This window comes from Halichondria panicea, chromosome 3 (genome assembly GCF_963675165.1).
Source record: "Halichondria panicea chromosome 3, odHalPani1.1, whole genome shotgun sequence".
NCBI lineage: Eukaryota > Metazoa > Porifera > Demospongiae > Suberitida > Halichondriidae > Halichondria > Halichondria panicea.
In genome coordinates this window covers 1,189,185-1,211,314 of record NC_087379.1, presented here as the reverse complement: position 1 = coordinate 1,211,314, position 22,130 = coordinate 1,189,185, and the positions used below count along the sequence as shown (strand labels likewise).

General features: G+C 41.7%; 5 protein-coding genes across 5 annotated transcripts; all 5 read right to left on the bottom strand.

Annotated features, from left to right (window-relative positions):
* Positions 1-842: 842 nt before the first annotated feature.
* Positions 843-4,066, bottom strand: LOC135334263 (balbiani ring protein 3-like). The gene is made up of 3 exons (XM_064529379.1): positions 3,907-4,066; positions 1,386-3,853; positions 843-1,146 (listed from the first exon to the last, which is right to left on the bottom strand). The coding sequence occupies exons 1-3, from the start codon at positions 3,949-3,951 to the stop codon at positions 999-1,001; spliced, it is 2,661 nt and encodes an 886-aa protein (XP_064385449.1). The 5' UTR covers positions 3,952-4,066; the 3' UTR covers positions 843-998.
* A 1,335-nt stretch (positions 4,067-5,401) lies between these two features.
* Positions 5,402-8,670, bottom strand: LOC135333279 (balbiani ring protein 3-like). Its single transcript, XM_064528208.1, has 3 exons — positions 8,510-8,670; positions 5,987-8,454; positions 5,402-5,745 (listed from the first exon to the last, which is right to left on the bottom strand). Exons 1-3 carry the CDS (start codon positions 8,552-8,554, stop codon positions 5,598-5,600), a joined length of 2,661 nt encoding a protein of 886 aa, XP_064384278.1. The 5' UTR covers positions 8,555-8,670; the 3' UTR covers positions 5,402-5,597.
* Positions 8,671-10,056: 1,386 nt separating this feature from the next.
* On the bottom strand, positions 10,057-13,593 carry LOC135333278 (balbiani ring protein 3-like). Its single transcript, XM_064528207.1, has 3 exons — positions 13,474-13,593; positions 10,902-13,417; positions 10,057-10,350 (listed from the first exon to the last, which is right to left on the bottom strand). The coding sequence occupies exons 1-3, from the start codon at positions 13,516-13,518 to the stop codon at positions 10,203-10,205; spliced, it is 2,709 nt and encodes a 902-aa protein (XP_064384277.1). The 5' UTR covers positions 13,519-13,593; the 3' UTR covers positions 10,057-10,202.
* A 4,239-nt stretch (positions 13,594-17,832) lies between these two features.
* LOC135333329 (balbiani ring protein 3-like) lies at positions 17,833-19,450 on the bottom strand. The gene is made up of 2 exons (XM_064528299.1): positions 19,306-19,450; positions 17,833-19,206 (listed from the first exon to the last, which is right to left on the bottom strand). The coding sequence occupies exons 1-2, from the start codon at positions 19,357-19,359 to the stop codon at positions 18,073-18,075; spliced, it is 1,188 nt and encodes a 395-aa protein (XP_064384369.1). The 5' UTR covers positions 19,360-19,450; the 3' UTR covers positions 17,833-18,072.
* Positions 19,451-19,990: 540 nt separating this feature from the next.
* Positions 19,991-21,800, bottom strand: LOC135333543 (balbiani ring protein 3-like). Its single transcript, XM_064528510.1, has 2 exons — positions 21,505-21,800; positions 19,991-21,303 (listed from the first exon to the last, which is right to left on the bottom strand). Exons 1-2 carry the CDS (start codon positions 21,565-21,567, stop codon positions 20,080-20,082), a joined length of 1,287 nt encoding a protein of 428 aa, XP_064384580.1. The 5' UTR covers positions 21,568-21,800; the 3' UTR covers positions 19,991-20,079.
* Positions 21,801-22,130: the final 330 nt, after the last annotated feature.

The following is a 22,130-nucleotide window of genomic DNA, read 5'->3' as shown; positions in this document are numbered from 1 at the left end:
ATGCATGGCTTTAAACCAAGAGTCCATAATAAAAGAGAGAGAGTATCGAGTGCATGCATATACTATATTTAACGTGACTTCTTGTCTGAAACACGTGATCAATAATGACGATATGGCAATAACATTATTGCTGCCTCGAGGGAAGTAGCTGCTCCAGTTATACCAAGCAGGAAGTCACTTTACTTTCCGAATACTTAATTATGATGCAAGGTAGTGCTTCATTCGATACTCTCCTCAGGCAAGTTAAGGCAATTATTCTTAATTAATTTGGAATTAAATAATAATTATCATAATCTCAGGTAAACTTGCCTGAACATTTATGCATTTTTGAAGACCATCTACCTGCTTAACAGGTTATAAAAGTCATGTAGCTTTTTTGTAAGTCTACATTGATATTGCCAGTAAGTTTCATTAATTTATGTGTAACTATCCTAAAGATATGATCACTATAGTCTTGTATATTAAGTTTCTGAGCACTTAACTTGCCTGAGTCTCTTTTATTATGGACTCTTGCTATAATACATGTGTATTAATGATTATCATTACTTGCACTCCATCAACGTATCTGCATGACCTGTGGTGTGTTCAATGTCTTGCATGGCAGGGCATCTTTCAACTGGGCCTGGGTTGAAATGGTCATGGTTTGCAAGGCTGTACCACCTCCGCTGGATCGTGACCCGCTGCTCCATGACCCTGTTTCTGTACCATTGCAACTGCGGTTCATATACATACCTTTAGTTATCAAGTAGCTAATTCCGAATTGCTCAGACCTGGCTTGGCACTTCTCTGGAGTGGTGTAACTATGTAACACATATTTTTAGCTCAAATGCTTTCAGCATTAATGCACATGCACTAATAATTATATCCATATCCGAATTCTAACGAGCATTTGAAATTAATTGTATACAGTCCTCATTAGCATGCTATGTACACATAATATACTACTGCAGTACACTTGTTCTGTTCTTTTCTGGGAGCTATGGTAGTTGAGTGCTGACTTAGCAGACCCACTTGCAGAAGTCAGCATTCTGCCTGTAAGTACATTGTGATCTTCCGTATCTCGACCAGTTCAAGCACGATGCACTGTGACGAGGGTCCCACTTTGTGAGACAGCAGGGACATAGACACACGTTGTTACGAGTGTATCTGAAGAAAGGGGAAGAGGGGGAAACAAAAGCTTTTTAAGTGTCATTATTATAGCCTTATATCCTACTATAGTATACTGCTGGGGGAGCTCATACATCAAGCTTGTACAAAATTAAGTATATCATGTGATTATGCATCGGTGAGCACGTGCATGTCAATTAAGTGCATTATACCAATTTATGCTCCATTGTCAGTCACAATAAAGTGGGTGTCTATTTATTACACTAGTTCTGACTTACGTGCAAGATTTGTTGGGGTAATGGTCGCATCTAGCTGCAGAGCATTCATTGGATGTCTTAGCATTGCTGCAGGTTAGAGGCACACATTCACAGCCACTGGTTAGCTTCATCCCAGGACCACACTCTCTCTCGCACACACAATTGCAGTTAGTTTTGTCGAGGGTTAAAGGTGGAGCGCATCGACGGTTGCAGACGCAGTCGCATTGCTGGTTGTCGAAAACAAAGTTTGCCGCGCAATAGGGGCTCTTGATACATATGCATGTACACTTGTATGGATCAAACTTTTGGTTGGCAGGGCAATCTTTCTCGGCACGGCATTCGCAAGCGCATGTGTCATGGCTGAAATATCGTGGAGATTGACAAGTCTCGACCCAAGCACAATCACACTCACAAGTTGTTGTATTGAACACTTTATGTCTGGGGCAGGATGGTTTGTAGCTACACACACAGCTGCAAGTATCGCTATCAAAGTACTGGCCTTGAGGGCATGTCTTAATGGGGCAGGAGCATTCACAAGTGTCTTCGTTAAAGGTTTTGCCTCTTGGGCAGTACTTGGGTCGATCTGGGCACTCACATTGGCATGAGTATTCGTTGAACTTTTGAGGGGCTGTACAGTTTAGCTTTTTTGGACAAGCGCAGGCGCATACATCTTTCTTGAAAACTTGGCCTCCATAGCATCTTTCTTCACTGTATGGGCATACACAGCTACATGTCTTACCATTGAATACTTGAGTTGAGTATGGACACTTTTCGGGAATATAAGGGCACTCACACCGACACGATATCTCGTTGAAGACTTGAGCTTTGGTACAGGATGGTCTAGAATATGGACACTCACACTCGCACGTCTCTCGGTTGAATCGCTGGTTTCCCGGGCATTTCTTTATGACAGGACAGACACATTTACAATATTCATAATCGTATATCTGAACAGAGTAGGGACATTTTGCTGGTTTCTTAGGACACTCGCATTTACAATTCCCATAATTGAATTCTTGATTTGATGTACATGTTGAGTACGGGTAAGGACACTCACAGACACATTTCTGAGCGTTAAATTGTTGTCCTTTCGGGCATGTCAGTTCTTTAGGGCACCTACATTTGCAAATCGTGTCATTGAACGTTTGGTTTGTGTATGGACAGTATTCGGGTACTTTTGGGCACTCGCACTCACAGGAGACGTAATTGAACCTTTGATTAGGATAACACTTTGAAATGGGTTTGGGACATCGGCATTTGCAGGAAGTGTAATCAAATTCCTGTCCTCTAGGACATTTAAGAATCTCAGGACAGCTGCATTTACACGTATCAAGATGAAATATCTGCCCATACGGACATTGAGCTGGTTTGTAAGGGCATTTGCAAGCACAGCACTCTTCATCGTATACTTGAGCTTTGGTGCATGTCGGCTTTGGCTTTGGACATTCACACTGGCAAGTCTGACCATTAAATACTTGTCCTCTAGGACAAGTCTGATTTTTAGGGCATTTGCAGCGACAATATTTTTCATCGAAAACCTGAGGATAGGGACATATCTTGGGTCTGTGAGGACATTTACACTGACAGGAGATAGGCTCGAACACTTGTATTGCACTGCATTTAGGCTTTGGTATTGGACATTCACATTCGCAAGTCTGACCATTAAATACTTGACCTCCAGGACAAGTCTGATATTTGGGGCATTTGCAGCGACAAAACTCTTCATCAAATACCTGCTGAGGATAAGGGCATTTTGAGGGTCTGTTCAGGCATTTGCATTGACAGGAGACAGGTTCAAACACTTGTGCTGCGGTACATTTAGGCTTTGGTGTTGGACATTCACATTGGCATGTTTTTTTGTTAAAAATTTGGCTAGGTGGACACCTTCGAACCACGGGACATTCACATCGACACAAATTCGGATTGTACCTTTGTGCCGAGTAAAGACACATCTCATATTTGTTTGGGCACTCGCAATCACAGCTTTTGCTACTGAACTGTTTTGGAGTCGGGCATAACTTAATTGCTGGGCATTTACATTGGCAGGTCTCGGAATTGAACTCTTGGGGCTCGGGGCAATCTCTCTGAAAAAAACAAACACACCCACATTTTCTATAGCTGAACATTTTACCAGGTGGACAGTATTGTTTTTGTGGGCACACGCATCGACAGAGTTTCTGGTTGTACTCAAACGGAGCTTTGCAGGTTTGGTCTCCTCGGCACTGGCATTGGCAACTGTTGGAGTTGAACTCTCTCGGCCTGGCACAGTAAAGTTCATGAGGACATTTGCAGTTGCAGGATTGCTCATCAAAAGTCTTCCCATCTGAGCATTGGCGGTAAATGCACTCACACTTGCACTTTTCTGCGTTGAAGCGTTGTCCAGTTGGGCAGGTAGTGATTCGACAGGTGTCACAGGCGCATGTATCGTAGTTGAAGTAATATCCCCTAGAGCATGTTCTTGGACGACAGTGCACAGTAGCTTGAGCCACCTACAAAGGAAGAAGGAAGGGAAGTTACAGTCAAATTGTTGTATTGGACTTACCACTGCAAGTGCAGTTAGTGTGAGAATGATTGCTAGGCTCCTCATGTCCTTGCACTCTCACTGTTGTATTGAAACGGTTCCGTCGATTTTGATATGATTTGGCCTGCTGTATATTTTCTTCTACAGAAAACACGTCAACATCTACTTTAAATGACACGTTGATCGCCCTTTTTATACACTGATAAATGAATGATGCTTTGTCTGGGTTTGAAAGCCCTTGATATAATTATGTTTGTAAGGCTACATTCAAGTATTTAAGTTTTGGTTTTAATTAAGCCTGGGTGAGGTTCACCGGCTGGTGCGTTATGATGCTCTAAAGTCAAAACTTGTTTGCTACAGTCGCTTGTGCATACATGCACTTATACAGATGCTCTATATAAAATCCAAACTTGTTTACGTCGTGTAAAATCTCATTTTTAGGTAATTGGCTAGATACAAGCCTTCTAATGCTCATAGTTCCTAGGCAACAGCAAAACCACCATTGCCTGGGGGTATTTACATCACATATTGTTTACATATCTTGAAATACAATTTCCATGGTGTAACCTAAACACGGTATACATCTAAGCAAACGGGGATTTCTTTGTTTCTTTGTTCTTGTGTTACGAGTCTAAGAATCAAAGGATTATAGAGACATCCTCCCGCATACACTATAATCCACCATACACCTACACACACACATCCACAGGTGGCAATTAAAGTGGACTTTTCCCTAAGCATCAGCGGCAAAGATAACTACCAAGTCCCTGAGTATCATCGGTACAAAAACCGCTCTCCTATTATGACATCGACGTAGCCTGGGGGCAAGTACTAGAGGAACACTTATTGTGTAAGGTATATTCTTCATGTTATCAGTGCTTTAAGTTTAGTACTCATATACTGAGTTGGTTGTCAAATTTGTGTTTCAGTACAAACTCCCGTGGATTTGAATGGGCAAAGTTGCTTGTATAGCACAAACTTGAGATTAATTTTGTTCCTTTATTTGAACTACAATCTGTAAAAAGGTTCTCATGCATAAACATCACTGTACTTATAATTATATACAGATACAGCTGTATCGAATTCTATAATGCACATATGTAGCTCTTGCTATTACAAGTCATAATCACGCCCAACTAAGCATACGCAATCAGGATTGGCTCCACACTGTTTAAAAGGAAGTAAACTTCACACTGCGTGAAACAGGCAATAGTTATTATAATTATGTAATACTGTGACACTGCAATTTGTTTTTTCTTCTGTCTAATTAATGTAGGGTCCTAAAATTTTGGCCGCGAATGCACTGAGCGCGCGGCCCCATTGCTCACCAGTACCCTTGATCACCCCCTGCTTCAATATCAGATATTCCCCAGTGTCAGTATATCCCAGTGGATCGTGACTCGTTGCTCTGTGTCCTTGTCCTTGCTACGGTTCCTATATGTACTTTATTGATCAATTGATAAGTATAGCTGCATGTAATAATTCCTGGTCGCTCAGACCTGGCTTGGCAGAGAAGTTTCTCATAATTATAATTATAATTATGCGTATTAACACACACTATTATAATTATAGTATGCACATTATATAAACGAATTCTAACCAGTATAATTATTTGTACAGTCGTCGTTAATGATTTAAGCAGCTACATAATTATACGTACACATTCTACTGCAGTATTTGTTCGTTGATAGCTATGGTAGTTGAGTGCTGACTTAGCAGCCCCACTTGCAGAAGTCAGCATTCTGCCTGTAAGTACATTGTGATCTTCCGTATCTCGACCAGTTCAGGCACCATGCACTGTAACGAGGGTCGGACTTCGTGAGACAGCAGGGACAGAGGCACAGGTTATCGCGAGTGTATCTGGGGAGGGGGGAAACAACTTTAAGTGGCATGCATGCATGGAATATAGTCATCGGTGGAAACATGCAGCTGTATGATATCCTACACTGATATGTATATATATACATACAGTCAATTCACCCTCGAGCTTGTACAAGTAAATCATGTGATTATGCATTGCATTGGTGCATGTGCATGAGCCAGCTGTGTCTAGTTCTAACCATAATTATAATTGAAGAAATTAATCTATGTTCTGACTTACGTGCAAGATTTGTTGGGGTTATGGTCGCATCTAGCTGCAGAGCATTCCTTGGATGTCTTAGCATTGCTGCAGGTTAGAGGCACACATTCACAGCCACTAGTTAGCTTCATCCCAGGACCACACTCTCTCTCGCACACACATTTGCAGTTAGTTTTGTCGAGGGTTAAAGGTGGAGCGCATCGACGGTTGCAGATGCAGTCGCATTGCTGGTTGTCAAAAACAAAATTTGCCGCGCAATAGGGGCTCTTGATACATATGCATGTACACTTGTATGGATCAAACTTTTGGTTGACAGGGCAATCTTTCTTGGCACGGCATTCGCAAGCGCATGTGTCATGGCTGAAATATCGTGGAGATTGACAAGTCTCGACCCAAGCACAATCACACTCACAAGTTGTTGTATTGAACACTTTATGTCTGGGGCAGGATGGTTTGTGGCTACACACACAGCTGCAAGTATCGCTATCAAAGTACTGGCCTTGAGGGCATGTCTTGATGGGGCAGGAGCATTCACAAGTGCCTTCGTTAAAGGTTTTGCCTCTTGGGCAGTACTTGGGTCGATCTGGGCACTCACATTGGCATGAGTATTCGTTGAACTTTTGAGGGGCTGTACAGTTTAGTTTTTTTGGACAAGCGCAGGCGCATACATCTTTCTTGAAAACTTGGCCTCCATAGCATCTTTCTTCACTGTATGGGCACACACAGCTACACGTCTTACCATTGAATACTTGAGTTGAGTATGGACACTTTTCGGGAATATAAGGGCACTCACACCGACACGATATCTCGTTGAAGACTTGAGCTTTGGTACAGGATGGTCTAGAATATGGACACTCACACTCGCACGTCTCTCGGTTGAATCGCTGGTTTCCCGGGCATTTCTTTATGACAGGACAGACACATTTACAATATTCATAATTGAATATCTGAGCAGAGTAGGGACATTTTGTTGGTTTCTTAGGACACTCGCATTTACAATTCCCATAATTGAATTCTTGATTTGATGTACATGTTGGGTACGGGTAAGGACACTCACAGACACATTTCTGAGCGTTAAATTGTTGTCCTTTCGGGCATGTCAGTTTTTTAGGGCACCTACATTCGCAAATCGTGTCATTGAACGTTTGGTTCGTGTATGGACAATATTCAGGTACTTTTGGGCACTCGCACTCACAGGAGACGTAATTGAATCGTTGATTAGGATAACATTTTGGAATGGGTTTGGGACATCGGCATTTGCAGGAAGTGTAATCAAATTCCTGTCTTCTAGGGCATTTAAGAATCTCAGGACAGCTGCATTTACACGTATCAAGATGAAATATCTGCCCATACGGACATTGAGCTGGTTTGTAAGGGCATTTGCAAGCACAGCACTCTTCATCGTATACTTGAGCTTTGGTACATGTCGGCTTTGGCTTTGGACATTCACACTGGCAAGTCTGACCATTAAACACTTGTCCTCTAGGACAAGTCTGATTTTTAGGGCATTTGCAGCGACAATATTTTTCATCGAAAACTTGAGGATAGGGACATATCTTGGGTCTGTGAGGACATTCACACTGACAGGAGATAGGGTCAAACACTTGTATTGCACTGCATTTAGGCTTTGGTATTGGACATTCACATTCGCAAGTCTGACCATTAAATACTTGGCCTCCAGGACAAGTCTGATATTTGGGGCATTTGCAGCGACAAAACTCTTCATCGAATACCTGCTGAGGATAAGGGCATTTTGAGGGTCTGTTCAGGCATTTGCATTGACAGGTGACAGGTTCAAACACTTGTGCTGCGGTACATTTAGGCTTTGGTGTTGGACATTCACATTGGCATGTTTTTTTGTTAAAAATTTGGCTAGGTGGACACCTTCGAACCACGGGACATTCACATCGACACAAATTCGGATTGTATCTTTGTGCCGAGTAAAGACACATCTCATATTTGTTTGGGCACTCGCAATCACAGCTTTTGCTGCTAAACTGTTTTGGAGTCGGGCATAACTTAATTGCTGGGCATTTACATTGGCAGGTCTCGGAATTGAACTCTTGGGGCTCGGGGCAATCTCTCTGAAAAAAACAAACACACCCACATTTTCTATAGCTGAACATTTTACCAGGTGGACAGTATTGTTTTTGTGGGCACACGCATCGACAGAGTTTCTGGTTGTACTCAAACGGAGCTTTGCAGGTTTGGTCTCCTCGGCACTGGCATTGGCAACTGTTGGAGTTGAACTCTCTCGGCCTGGCACAGTAAAGTTGATGAGGACATTTGCACTCGCAGGATTGCTCATCAAAAGTCTTCCCATCTGAGCATTGCCGGTAAATGCACTCACACTTGCACTTCTCTGCGTTGAAGCGTTGTCCAGTTGGGCAGGTAGTGATTCGACAGGTGTCACAGGCGCATGTATCGTAGTTGAAGTAATATCCCCTAGAGCATGTTCTTGGACGACAGTGCACAGTAGCTTGAGCCACCTACGAAGGAAGAAGGAAATTAAGACTTGATTTGTTTCTTATTGTATTAGCTTACCACTGCAAGTGCAGTTAGTGTGAGAACGATTGCTAGGCTCCTCATGTCCTTGCACTCTCACTGTTGTATTGAAACGGTTCCGTTGATTTTGATTTGATTTGGCCTGCTGTATATTTTCTTCTACAGAAAACACGTCAACATCTGCTTTAAATGACACGTTGATTGCCCTTTTTATATACTGATAACTGAATGATGCTTTGTCTGGGTTTGAAAGCCCTTGATATTGCAAGGCTACATTCAAGTATTTAAGTTTTGGTTTTAATTAAGCCTGGGTGAGGTTCACCGGCTAAAGTCAAAACTTGTTTGCTACAGTCGCTTGTGCATACATGCACTTATACGGATGCCCTATATAAAATCCAAACTTGTTTACGTCGTGTAAAATCTCCTTTATAGGTGATTGGCTAGATACAAGCCTTCTAATGCTCATAGTTCCTAGGCAACAGCAAAACCACCATTGCCTGGGGGTACTTACATCACATATTGTTTACATATCTTGAAATACACTTTCCATGGTGTAACCTAAACACGGTATACATCTAAGCAAACAGGGATTTCCTTCTATCAGTGTTAAGAAATCTGCATGTTGTGTTACGAGTCTAAGAATCAAGAGACATCCTCCCGCATACACTATAATCCACCATACACCTTCACACACACATCCAAAGGTAGCAATTAAAGTGGACTTTTCCCTGAGCATCAGCGGCAAAGACACCTACCAAGTCCCTGAGTATCATCGGTACAAAAACCGTTCTCCTATTACGACATCGACGTAGCCTGGGGGCAAGTACTAGAGGAACACTTATTGTGTAAGGTATATTCTTCATGTTATCAGCGCTTTAAGTTTAGTACCTAATCATATACTGAGTTGGTTGTCAATGTTTAAATTTGTGTTTCAGTATAAATTTCCGTGGATTTGAATGGGCAAAGTTGCTTGTATAGCACAAACTTGAGTATAATTTACGATTAATTTTGTTCCTTTATTTGAACTACAATCTGTAAAAAGGTTCTCATCCATAAACATCACTGTACTTATATATACAGCTGCATGTATCGCATTCTATAATGTACATGTAGCTCTTGCTATTACAAGTCATAATCACGCCCAACTAAGCATATGCAAGCAGGATTGGCTCCACACTGTTTGAAAGGAAGTAAACTTTACACTATGTGACACAGGCAATAGTTATTATATGTAATACAGTGACAGTGCAATTTGTTTTTTCTTCCGTTGTCTAAATTAATGTAGGGTCTTAAAATTTTGGCCGCACATGCACTGAGCGCGCGGCCCCATTGCTCACCAGTACCCTTGATCACCCCCTGCATGCTTCAATATCTAGATATTCCCCAGTGTCAGTATGCCCCAGTGGATCGTGACTCGTTGCTCTGTGTCCCTGTCCCTGCTACGGTTCCTATATGTACTTTAATTATCAATTGATAAGTATAGCTGCATGTATAATTCCTGATCGCTCAGACCTGCATGGCTTGGCAGAGAAGTTTCTCATAATTATAATTATACTATCGTATTAATACACACTATTATATAGTATGCACATTATAGTATTCATATACAAATTCTAACAAGAATAATTATTTGTACAGTCCTCGTTAATGATTTTTAAGCAGCTACATAATTATACGTACACATTCTACTGCAGTATTTGTTCGTTGATTGCTATGGTAGTTGAGTGCTGACTTAGCAGCCCCACTTGCAGAAGTCAGCATTCTGCCTGTAAGTACATTGTGATCTTCCGTATCTCGACCAGTGAAGGCACCATGCACTGTAACGAGGGTCGGACTTCGTGAGACAGCAGGGACAGAGGCACAAGTTGTTACGAGTGTATCTGGGGAGGGGGGAAACAACTTTAAGTGGCATGCATGCATGGAATATATAGTCATCGGTGGAAACATGCAGCTGTATGATATCCTACACTGATATGTATATAATATTATATATACAGTCAATTCACCCTCGAGCTTGTACAAGTAAATCATGTGATTATGCATTGCATTGGTGCATGTGCATGAGCCAGCTGTGTACAATAGTCTAGCTAGCTATTTTTTTGTGATGTTTGGTGTTATTATAAACAGCATCTGCATTATTGACACTCATATAGACAAAGCAGCCTGGCTGTAGCTCCATATAGTTATACACACAATAACTGTTACATCTTATGATCGTCTGACATTCTATATAGTGCCCTTCTGAGTATCCCCTCTAATGATACATATTTGCCCCCACTATTTTAATGGATGAGCTACACAATAAACTTTGGTACTTAAATATGTACATGCTCCATGCATGCAATAATAATTATGGCTGTCTATATTAATTTTATTACCCTAGTTCTAACCATAATTATAATTGAAGAGATTAATCTATGTTCTGACTTACGTGCAAGATTTGTTGGGGTTATGGTCGCATCTAGCTGCATAGCATTCATTGTATGTCCGAGCATTGCTGCAGGTTAGAGGCACACATTCACAGCCACTGGTTAGCTTCATCCCAGGACCACACTCTCTGTCGCACACACAGTTGCAGTTAGTTTTGTCGAGGGTTAAAGGTGGAGTGCATTGACGGTTGCAGACGCAGTCGCATTGCTGGTTGTCGAAAACAAAATTTGCTGCGCAATAGGGGCTCTTGATACATTTGCATGTACACTTGTATGGATCAAACTTTTGGTTGGCAGGGCAGTCTTTCTTGGCAGGGCATTCGCAAGCACATGTGTCATGGCTGAAGTATCGTGGAGATCGACAAGTCTCAACCCAAGCACAATCACACTCACACGTTTTTGTATTGAACACTTTATATCTGGGGCAGGATGGTTTGTAGATACACACACAGCTGCAAGTATTGCTATCAAAGTACTGGCCTTGAGGGCATGTCTGGATGGGGCAGTAGCATTCACAAGTGTCTTCGTTAAGAACGGTGTATCCTTTGCATTTTAGAGTACTTAGGCATTCGCATTTACAACTAGTCTCGTTAAAGGTTTTGCCACTTGGGCAGTACTTTGGTCGATCTGGGCACTCACATTGGCATGAGTATTCGTTGAACTTCTGAGGGGATGTACAGTTTAGCTTTTTTGGACAAGCGCAGGCGCATGCATCATTCTTGAAAACTTGGCCTCCATAGCATCTTTCTTCACTGTATGGGCATACACAGCTACACGTCTTACCATTGAATACTTGAGTTGAGTATGGACACTTCTCAGGAATATAAGGGCACTCACACCGACACGATATCTCGTTGAAGACTTGAGCTTTGGTACAGGATGGTCTAGAATATGGACACTCACACTCGCACGTCTCTCGGTTGAAGTGCTGGTTTCCCGGGCATTTCTTTATGACAGGACAGACACATTTACAATATTCATAGTCGTATATCTGAGCAGAGTAGGGACATTTTGTTGGTTTCTTAGGACACTCGCATTTACAATTCCCATAATTGAATTCTTGATTTGATGTACATGTTGGGTACGGGTAAGGACACTCACAGACACATTTCTGAGCGTTAAATTGTTGTCCTTTCGGGCATGTCAGTTCTTTAGGACACCTCCATTCGCAAATCGTGTCATTGAACGTTTGGTTTGTGTATGGACTGTGTACTTTTGGGCACTCGCACTCACAAGAGACGTAATTGAACCTTTGATTAGGATAACACTTTGAAATGGGTTTGGGACATCGGCATTTGCAGGAAGTGTAATCAAATTCCTGTCCTCTAGGGCATTTAAGAATCTCAGGACAGCTGCATTTACACGTATCAAGATGAAATATCTGCCCATACGGACACTGTGGTGGTTTGTAAGGGCATTTGCAAGCACAGCACTCTTCATCGTATACTTGAGCTTTGGTGCATGTCGGCTTTGGCTTTGGACATTCACACTGGCAAGTCTGACCATTAAACACTTGTCCTCTGGGACAAGTCTGATTTTTAGGGCATTTGCAGCGACAATATTTTGCATCGAAAACCTGAGGATAAGAGCATATCTTGTGAGGACATTCCCACTGACAGGAGATGGAATTAAATATTTGTACCGCACTGTATTTAGGCTTTGGTATTGGACATTCACATTCGCAAGTCTGACCATTAAATACTTGACGTCCAGGACAATTCTGATATTTGGGACATTTGCAGCGACAAAACTCTTCATCGAATAGCTGAGGATCGGGGCATTTTTTAGGTCTGTTTAAGCATTTGCATTGACAGGAGACAGGTTCAAACACTTGCTCTGCGGTACATTTAGGCTTTGGTGTTGGACATTCACATTGGCATGTTTTGTTGTTGAATTTTTGTCCAGGTGGACACCTTCGAACCACGGGACATTCACATCGACACAAATTCGGATTGTACCTTTGTGCCGAGTGAAGACACACTTTATAGTTGTCCGGGCACTCGCAATCGCAGCTTTTGCTACTGAACTGTTTTGGAGTCGGGCATAACTTAATTGCTGGGCATTTACATTGGCAGGTCTCGGAATTGAACTCTTGGGGCTTAGGGCAATCTCTCTGAAAAAAGCAAAGACACCCACATTTTTTGTAGCTGAACATTTTACCAGGTGGACAGTATTGTTTTTGTGGGCACACACATCGACAGAGTTTCTGGTTGTATTCAAACGGAGCTTTGCAGGTTTGGTCTCCTCGGCACTCACATTGGCAACTGTCTGAGTTGAACTCTCTCGGCCTGGCACAGTAAAGTTGATGAGGACATTTGCAGTCGCAGGATTGCTCATCAAAAGTCTTCCCATCTGAGCATTGGCGGTAGATGCACTCACACTTGCACTTCTCTGCATTGAAGCGCTGTCCGGTTGGGCAGGTGGTGATTCGACAGGTATCACAGGCGCATGTATCGTAGTTGAAGTAATATCCCCTGGAGCATGTTCTTGGACGACACTGCACAGTAGCTTGAGCCACCTACAAAGGAAGAAGGAAATTAAGGCTTGATTTGTTTATTATTGTATTGGACTTACCACTGCAAGTGCAGTTAGTATAAGAACGATTGCTAGGCTCCTCATGTCCTTGCACTCTTACTGATGGTTTCGTCAGTTTTGATTTGATTTGGCCTGCTGTGTCCTCTTCTACAGAAAACCTGTCTGTAAATTGCACGACGTTGATCGCCCTTTTTATACTGCATGTACTGATAACTGAATGATCCTTTGTTGTCTGATAACAATCATATTTTAAGGGTTTGAAAGACCTTTAATATGTGTGCAAGGCTACAAGTATTTAATTTGTTTGTTATCAGTTTAATCATTAAGCTGGGGTGAGGTCCACTGGCTCGTGCATCCACTTGTACTGATGCGTTTGGCAATTGCATGGCTTGTGTATCCACTTGTACTGATGCTCTGAAGTCTAAACTTGTTTGTTATATTCCAGTGGCTCGTGCCTCCACCTATTACCGATGTTCTAAAGTCTAAACTTGTTTGTTAGAATCCAGTCACTCGTGCTTCCACTGATGCTCTAAAGTCTAAACTTGCATGTTTGTTATATTCCACTGGTTCGTGCATCCATCCAAGAATACATACATGTACTTATATGCCAATGCTCTGAAATCAACAAATATGTTATTCCAGTCGCTCGTGCCTCCACTTTATAATACTGCCCTACAAAGCAGTACCCTATTATGCTACCCTCAAAAGTAGTACCTTATATATATACCTATTAGTAAGCGGTACTGGCCACACTGCTTTTTTACGTGTGTTTAGATATGGTGGTGTCGGAGGCTGAGCGGTCCCCCGTGTACGATGTCCATGGACAATAGAAGTGTCAACTAGTAGTATCGCCTGGAACACATGTTTCTAGATCTTAGCAAAACCTTATGTTATAAGCTGCTAACATGATGTGTTAGACTAAGTATAAATATGACATAAAAATGAACTGAACAATCACACGACGTTACTAATTATCAAATTGAATATTATACTGTGGAATAATTGATATGTTCAGCAGTAAGATTTCCCTGGCTGCTTGATGGTGCTGCCTAGCAACTGTGAGTTTATAAAGTGATCTCTGGAATGCTTCTGAATCAACAGAGTGTCTATCTTCTGACAAGTATGGTCAGCTAGTAGTAGTGTGTCTTCAATCTGTGTGGAGGAAACAAACACAAAAAATGAACCATACAGTATAAGTACAGTACTGATAATGGGTGATATGAAGTTAATATTAAAAATTAAAGCTGACCGAGATATATTTTATAAGGGGTCATTATGTACACACAATAATAGAGCAGTCCAGGTGGACAGCGTTGGTTTTGTGAGCACACACATGAATGTGCAGAGTGTCTGGTTGTACACATATCGTGGAGGGCAGATTTGCTCTCCCCGGCACTCGCATTCGCACTCTCTCTGTATTAAAGCGTTGTCCAGTTGGGCAGGTGGTGATTCGACAGGTGTCACTGGCGCATGTATATCGTAGTAGCCTCGATTCAAGATTTAATCGGCCTTGAATCAAGGCTGTAGTATCGTAGTTGAAGTATAATATCCCGCACTAGAGCATGTTCTTGGACGACAGTACACAGTATAGCTTGAGCCACCTATATACAAAGGAGGAAATTGACAGCTACGCCTAGTGATTATAGACTTACCACTGCAAGTGCAGTTAGGGTGAGAACGATTGCTATAGGCTCTTCATGTCCTTGCACTAGCTCTCATGCATGCACTGTTGTATCCCTGCATACGCTTAGAATTGATTCTTCGAGAAATGTTATGCTTTTAAAATTGCTTAATCACACCCTTTAACCGATTCCCCGCGGTTGACGCAAATTTGCGTCATTACGGAATAAGCTGGTAACCGCGGATGACGCATATTTGCGTCAACCGCACATTACTCTACTCTTATATATTATTTTGGTATATAAGTTACAACCTTCCTGAGCTCCACATCTTTGCAAGGCTTCTCTCGAAGGTCAACAGAAGCCATACCTAGTCCAATCACCATAGGTTAGCAATCAAAAATTTGCTTAAAATTTCGTGTAAAATTTGTATTTGAAAGTAATTTAAAATTAATTAGATTTTGGTTCCGCGGTGGGCGGTACTACGTATAAAATCATAACCGCAGCTATTCAGTTAAGAAACCCAAAATAATTATGCCACAAGTCTTTGAATTTTTTGGGGTGAGGTTCCCCATATCCACTTATACTGGTGCTATAAAGTCAAAAGTGTAGATCGTTTCTTAGGAAAGTATTACCTGGGGCATTTACTCAAAATCTACAACATAATTATAATTATTGTAAGAAATATTATTAATTGTTACCTAGCTTGAAATTTTGAAATTCAATTGCCATTACTCAGTCTAAGCAAGCTAAATATCAAAGTCAATGTCAACGCTTTAATGTCCTTCTCTACGTACCCCGCCCCCTCTCTATACACACTCCTTAAAAACTTAAAAACACGTTGCGTAAATGGAGTCCGTTTTGTCTACCGCATGCCCACTCTACAGTTCCAATAATCTGTAGCTAGTGGTCTGCATGATGGCTGTGTTGCTTGATGTACTTATTTCCACATGTATAGATTTGTCTGCGATTTTAGTGTTTAGCGCAGTTTACTGGTATCAGTAAATTCTGCTCAAGTTGGGGGGATACTCTCAAATGTTTTAATGTGATTTATTGTTCATTTTCTAATTATCTGCAAGTACAAATTTCAGAAATAGCAGAAATTAATACTCGCGACCGGTTCTCAATGGCAACATAATTTAGTTCTCAGAGCAAAAGATACAAATCAATTTCAGTACTGCCACTTGAATATATGGATTGCTGTTTCAGGTAATACCGTATAGATGTATTATAGTAGGAGACATCCTTGAAGCTAAATATCTACAACTCAGCTCTTGCTTCTGTGCAACTACCCATGGAACTTCTGTAATCTTCTGAGACAGTCTTACACCATAAATAAGCTAGTTGCATCTAGCTGGAAATTGTAGCAATTTGCGCAACAAGAGGCTGTTTAATTTTGCACAACTTTTTTCCTTCTTTTTTCCTCCAATTGACCGCAGCGGGGTTAGCACGCCAAGAAATCTTCGGTGTGTCAACACAACTCACTGATAGGAAGTTCACCAGACCCACATGTTATCGACCTAGCGTTCAAATAGAAAACATTCAGGGCTGGTGCGTGAGACTATAGGACCATCATGGTCAGTCTCATGAATCAGCCGCCCTTCCATAGGAGGAGAGTCTGTCTGAGCACTTAAGTCTGAACTTTTTTGGCCAGGTCAGAATCCAACCTGACCAATTAGATCTAGTCTCGCGCACCAGCCCCGAATGTTTTCTATTTGAACGCTAGGTCGATAGCAATTATAATCGGGGCTGGTGCGAGACTAAATCAGATCAAGGATTGACAGGATTGACAGGATTGACAAAATTAAAGGAAATAAAAAATGAAAGAAGTGTATATGCGTTGTATACAGTAGGACGCATTTATAGCTAGTGACTCTCCATGGAAGGGCGGCTGATTTATGAGATTACATCATGGTATCGACAAAATAATTAGCAAATACTTTTATATCTCAAATATGATTTTTGATGATACTTTTTTCTAGAAAATCATTAAAAATTTTATATTGGATCCACGAAATTCAAGTTATGGCAGGGGAAAGAATCGTCGAACCTGATTATAAGGTAGATAAGGTGGATCTAAATTGGGGTAGGATAGGTGTGACTCAATCTACGGCTTTGTGCATGGTTAGGGATTTAGGGAGGGTTATATAATTATTGTCATGAGTTCGATCCTGCATGTATCGTATTACTAGAATGTTTTGCGAACATCAAACATTTGCGAATTTTGCAATGGTTGATTAATAATATTCGTAACAATAAAATCCGCAAAACTATTGGTAAATACACACGATCTTTGCCAGAACGCAATAGTTAGATCGTAAAGGGTCAACATTTCTGCTGATTTGGCTCATTCGCAAAGGTTTTTCACCCGCAAAATTATTCTAGTAATACGGTATAAAAATTAAATTTTGAATTTGAATACAATTTACTCTTGCGTATGTGTGAAGATCAGGTAACGCCCACCTATCATTTCAGTAACCAGATATAGTATGGGTGCTTCTTGGTATAACTATTCCTTGCATTAGTATGGATCCAATTTTCAGTGAATCAACAATACCTTCTTCATTTTTACTTTATGATTAGGACGCATTTATCACTTGTGCTTCCACACACTCTCTCTCCCAGGTACACAGGTCAATTTGTGTTGGGGTTATTACTACGGATACAATCACATTCTGAACCCCTTCGATCCTCGACCATGCTCCCACTACATTGAACTGGAGCGATCTCGCTTCAGAGAGAGGTAGGTATAGTATAATTATATAATCTTGAAAATCAGTCAAGCATTTCCATGGCATTTTTTTAAAACTGAGCTATTGTGGTAACAATCAACTTTTAAAGGTCAGATGCTATAGCGTAAGTCAGCTATATATACAGTTCTCATTATCAGTGTAATATTGTGTTTCCCATAGCAACACACAACAATCTTGATATAATTTTCGAGCTGTTCTTCTATAAATTGTTTTACAGTATTAATATTGTCCTCTGATTACTTGCACTCTCATTTTATCTTCTCCCCTTAAAAGCATCTGCATGTGCGTGTGTTCAATGTCTGTCCGGCAGGACATCTTTCAGCTGGGCCTGGGTTGAAAAGGATCGTGGTACGCGAGGCTGTACCTCCACTGGATCGTGATCCGCTGCTCCGTGATCCGCTGCTCCGTGACCCTGTCCCTGTACCGCTGCGACTGCCGCTCTTGCTCTTGCTCTTCTTGCTCTTACGTCTCTTCTCTCTCACTAGGAGGTCGTTCACCTCCAACTCCACCTCCCTCCTCGATCGGCTGGAACTGCTCCTCCTTGTACTACGTCTCGTACTACGTGTACCAGTGCTCCTTGTTCCACTTGACCTCGTTCCAGTTGACCTCGTTCCAGTTCCAGTTGACCTTGTACCAGGGGTGGAGTCATCGTCGTCTTCAATCTCAATTGGCAAAGGAAGAACTGCTACACATTCGCACTCACATGTCAATGGGTTTTGTTCTTGCAGCTCGTTGCACTGACGGTCACTTGAGGAACACTCACAATCACAAGTATTTGGATTGAAGAATTGTGCCCTGGTACAACTCTCGGCAGCGCCTCTTGGGCATACACAACGACATGTGTTGGTATCGAAGGATTGGGGGAAGGAGCAAGCGATGATTCTTGGACAGTTAGGTGTTTCGGGTGTCGGGGGTGGTGGTGGGGGAGTAGGAAGGAACTCACATCTGCAACGAAAGGTGTTGAAAAACTGGCCAGGACCACAGCTCAGGTCGTTGATGAAGTCACTGAAGGGACACTCGCAGCGGCAGTTCTGTTGGCTGAACTGCAGTGCTCCAGGGCAGGCTGTGTTCTGTAGACACCTGCACTGACATATGGAGTAGTCAAAATATTGCCCGGGGGCACACGCTTGCCGAGTACAGGACGGTTTTGCTGGTAATTGGAATGGCTTGATTGGTTGGAATGGCTTGACTGGTTGGAGCAGTTTCAAATTGGGTCCGTTGTATGTTGCGCTATTATAGTTATGGCTGATCGGCTGCATGGAGAATTTGAAGCTGGAAGCTTGCTTTGGTTTGACTGGTTTAGCTGCACCCTCACAAGAACATGTTTGCCAGTTGAACTTAGCTCCACTGTGGCAGTTTTCATGATAGCAGTTGTTGTTCCTATAGGTGGCTTCAGCCATCTGTATATAATTATGTGTGTGTGTGTGTGTGTACGTGTGAACAATAATTATAAAACATGATTGTAATTCTGAGGTGTATATATAGAGTGTGCTACTTACCAGAGCCAGGAACAAGACAGTGAGAACTGCCCCAATAATCTTTAGAGAATGCATGCCTGTGCCTTGTACAGCAGAAACAATGCAAGTTGCGCCTTTTGGAGTAACTGACCCACTGTCCTATTTAAATACATCATGCATTGACATCCCCGTATATAGTGGCTAAAAGTGAATGAAGACAGAATGGTTGTGGTGTTGTTTTTCAACTTTGTCTATTGCTTTGTGTGTCCACCCACAAATGCTCTGACAATAATATTATGTTTATCCTAGCTATTTCTTATTGTTTGTGTAGTATTGTGTGGCGCGTGTAAGTCCCAAAGAACAAGGTTGGGTCTCTTTGTCACAAACAAAAACATAATGCTAATGTCTATTTTGTCTCAGTTTGATCAACTCAAGGTGGTGAGCCAAGTTGCTGCAAAATTGCAATAAAGGCTCAGGATGTGATGTCTAGTGTTTAATGTGTGTATAGTCTGTGGTTGATGTACTTCAGTGGGTGTGCTATGCCAAGATTTGACAATGTATTGTTATTTACCTGAGTCAGTACATGTGTATAGTGTGTGTTGTCTGTGAGTTGAGTAGCTCGCTTCCTTGACATACTTAGTGATCGAGCATACGTTTAGAATAATAGTTGCATAAATTAACAGTTATCTTGCATGCATGCTGGTAGTGTTTATCATGACCCAACACATTAATTGCAAAGAGCTTTTCAAATAAATTTGAGCAAGGATAAAATTGAATGTGCATAAATTATTTATAGCTATAAAGCTACTAACGTAATTACACACAGTCACACACTCCAAAGTCAAAACGTTGTCCTCTCAAACAAACGCTTTTGTCATTTCGTGATCTTGATCTATGTCTGTTCTTCTTTGAACTTCTTCTTCGAGACCTACTTTTTCGTTTCTTGCTCGTTGTGGTTGAACTACTTGAATCGTCAGTTTCTCCACTCCTCTCTCTATTGCATTTCTTCCCTCTCCTTTTTTTTCCGCGTCTCCCTCTTTTTTTAGAGCAATCATTAGTCTCTGAAGTCTCCACTACCAGCATGGGAAATTGTTGCTTAGCGATGCAATCACATCGGCAAGTGAATTTGTTGAAGCGTTGGAATCTGTTGCACTTCTTTCTATTCTTGCATTCACAAGCACAGTCTGATTCTCTCGCTCTCTTATTGGCTGGGCAATTGAAGCAGTGACATTGACAGCTGTTGCGATCCAACCAGCGTCTTCCCTGACAACGGTTGTCTTGGCACCCACAGCTACAGCTGCTGGGATTTAAGAGACTATGTCTTGGATTAGAACAAGAAGGGCAACCACAAGCGCACATGTCTTGATTAAAGGTGCCGGGATTGAGGTAACTATGTTTTGGATTCGAGCAAGAGGGACAACCACAAGAGCACGTGTCATGGTTAAAAGTTTGGGAGTTTTGGCAATGAGTGTCTCCGATAGCAGCTGCCAAACAAACACATGCACAAGTCACAGGGTTCAATATTTCTCCACCTTGGCATGTTGTATCGCTAGGGCATCTACATATGCAGTTCGTTGGGTCCCTAACTTGTACCGGATTGTAACATGGAGTTTTCGGACATCTGCATTCACAATTTTGGGGGTTCTGAATTTGACCGGGAGGGCAGGTGACTTTCTCACACACACACTGACACGAGTCTGGATCCTGTACCATATTTCCGGAACAGTCGGCAGGTGGGCACTCGCAACCACACGTGTCTGGGTTTTGTATCATTCCGAATTCCTCGCACAACAAGTTAGGACATGTACACTCGCACTGTCTGTTCAAAATCATAGGAGGGAGGCATGTCATACTGTTAGCACATTCGCATTGACAGGTGTTATTATTGAATATCATGCGGCTGTCAGCGATGCATTCATTTCCTGAGGGCAGTACTACAGATCGACAGACGCAAGTGCACAATTGGTTGTTGAATATCTGGATAGCATTGCAAGAGTCTGCGTCGATACCAGGTCCGCAATTAATCGGCTGTAGCTGTACCTACAAATATAGATGTTGCAGTTACACACTAAATACAGCATGTTATTGTTATTGTATAACATGTATACACACAGCCGATGCTTATTGTAGTGATTGATTAGCACAGTAATATAGCTATGGCTAGGTGCCTCAGTGTCAGTAAACCCACATTCAATCATAGTCATACAGATTAACAATATAATTATCTATTGTGTGTCGTACCTTTTGTATGAGCAAGGTTGTGGCTAGTGCTGTCAATAGCACGGTGATTGTTGTTGTCTTCATGACTAGCAGCTGGTATCAACTCGTGGCCGTCTAGTCACTGCAGGCAGTATATATAAATATTTGCCCTTAGCTGATTTTCTCTTTGCTAAAACTTTCACTTTTTGAGAACTGAGGCTAACAGCTAGCCAGGCTACAATATATATATAAATTCAAAAAATATACTGTCTGGTACATTGGGTGGTATCGCTGTATAATTAAATGTTTTGATACTTCACAACTATTGTTTGGAAACATTACACCATGGCACTGGGCCACAAAATCATTTGTCACCATACATCATACACTGAATAGAGAGGCTTGAGATGTACGTACAATCTAAATTCAATTTGTTTAAGAATGCATGTGAAAACTATGTCCAACATATTGTTCAGCTACGCCCACCTTTGATCCGAATTCTCACTACATTTCAAAGAATTTGAGACACATAGGCTTGGCAGACTAGAGTGTGTAGCACCCATAATTTAAACACTGTATTGTATTGCGTGCTCTGCTTGATTAATCTAATTAGCATCCCGTACATAGAGCAGCAATAAACTGTATAAATGTTTTTGGCCAGACTGTAT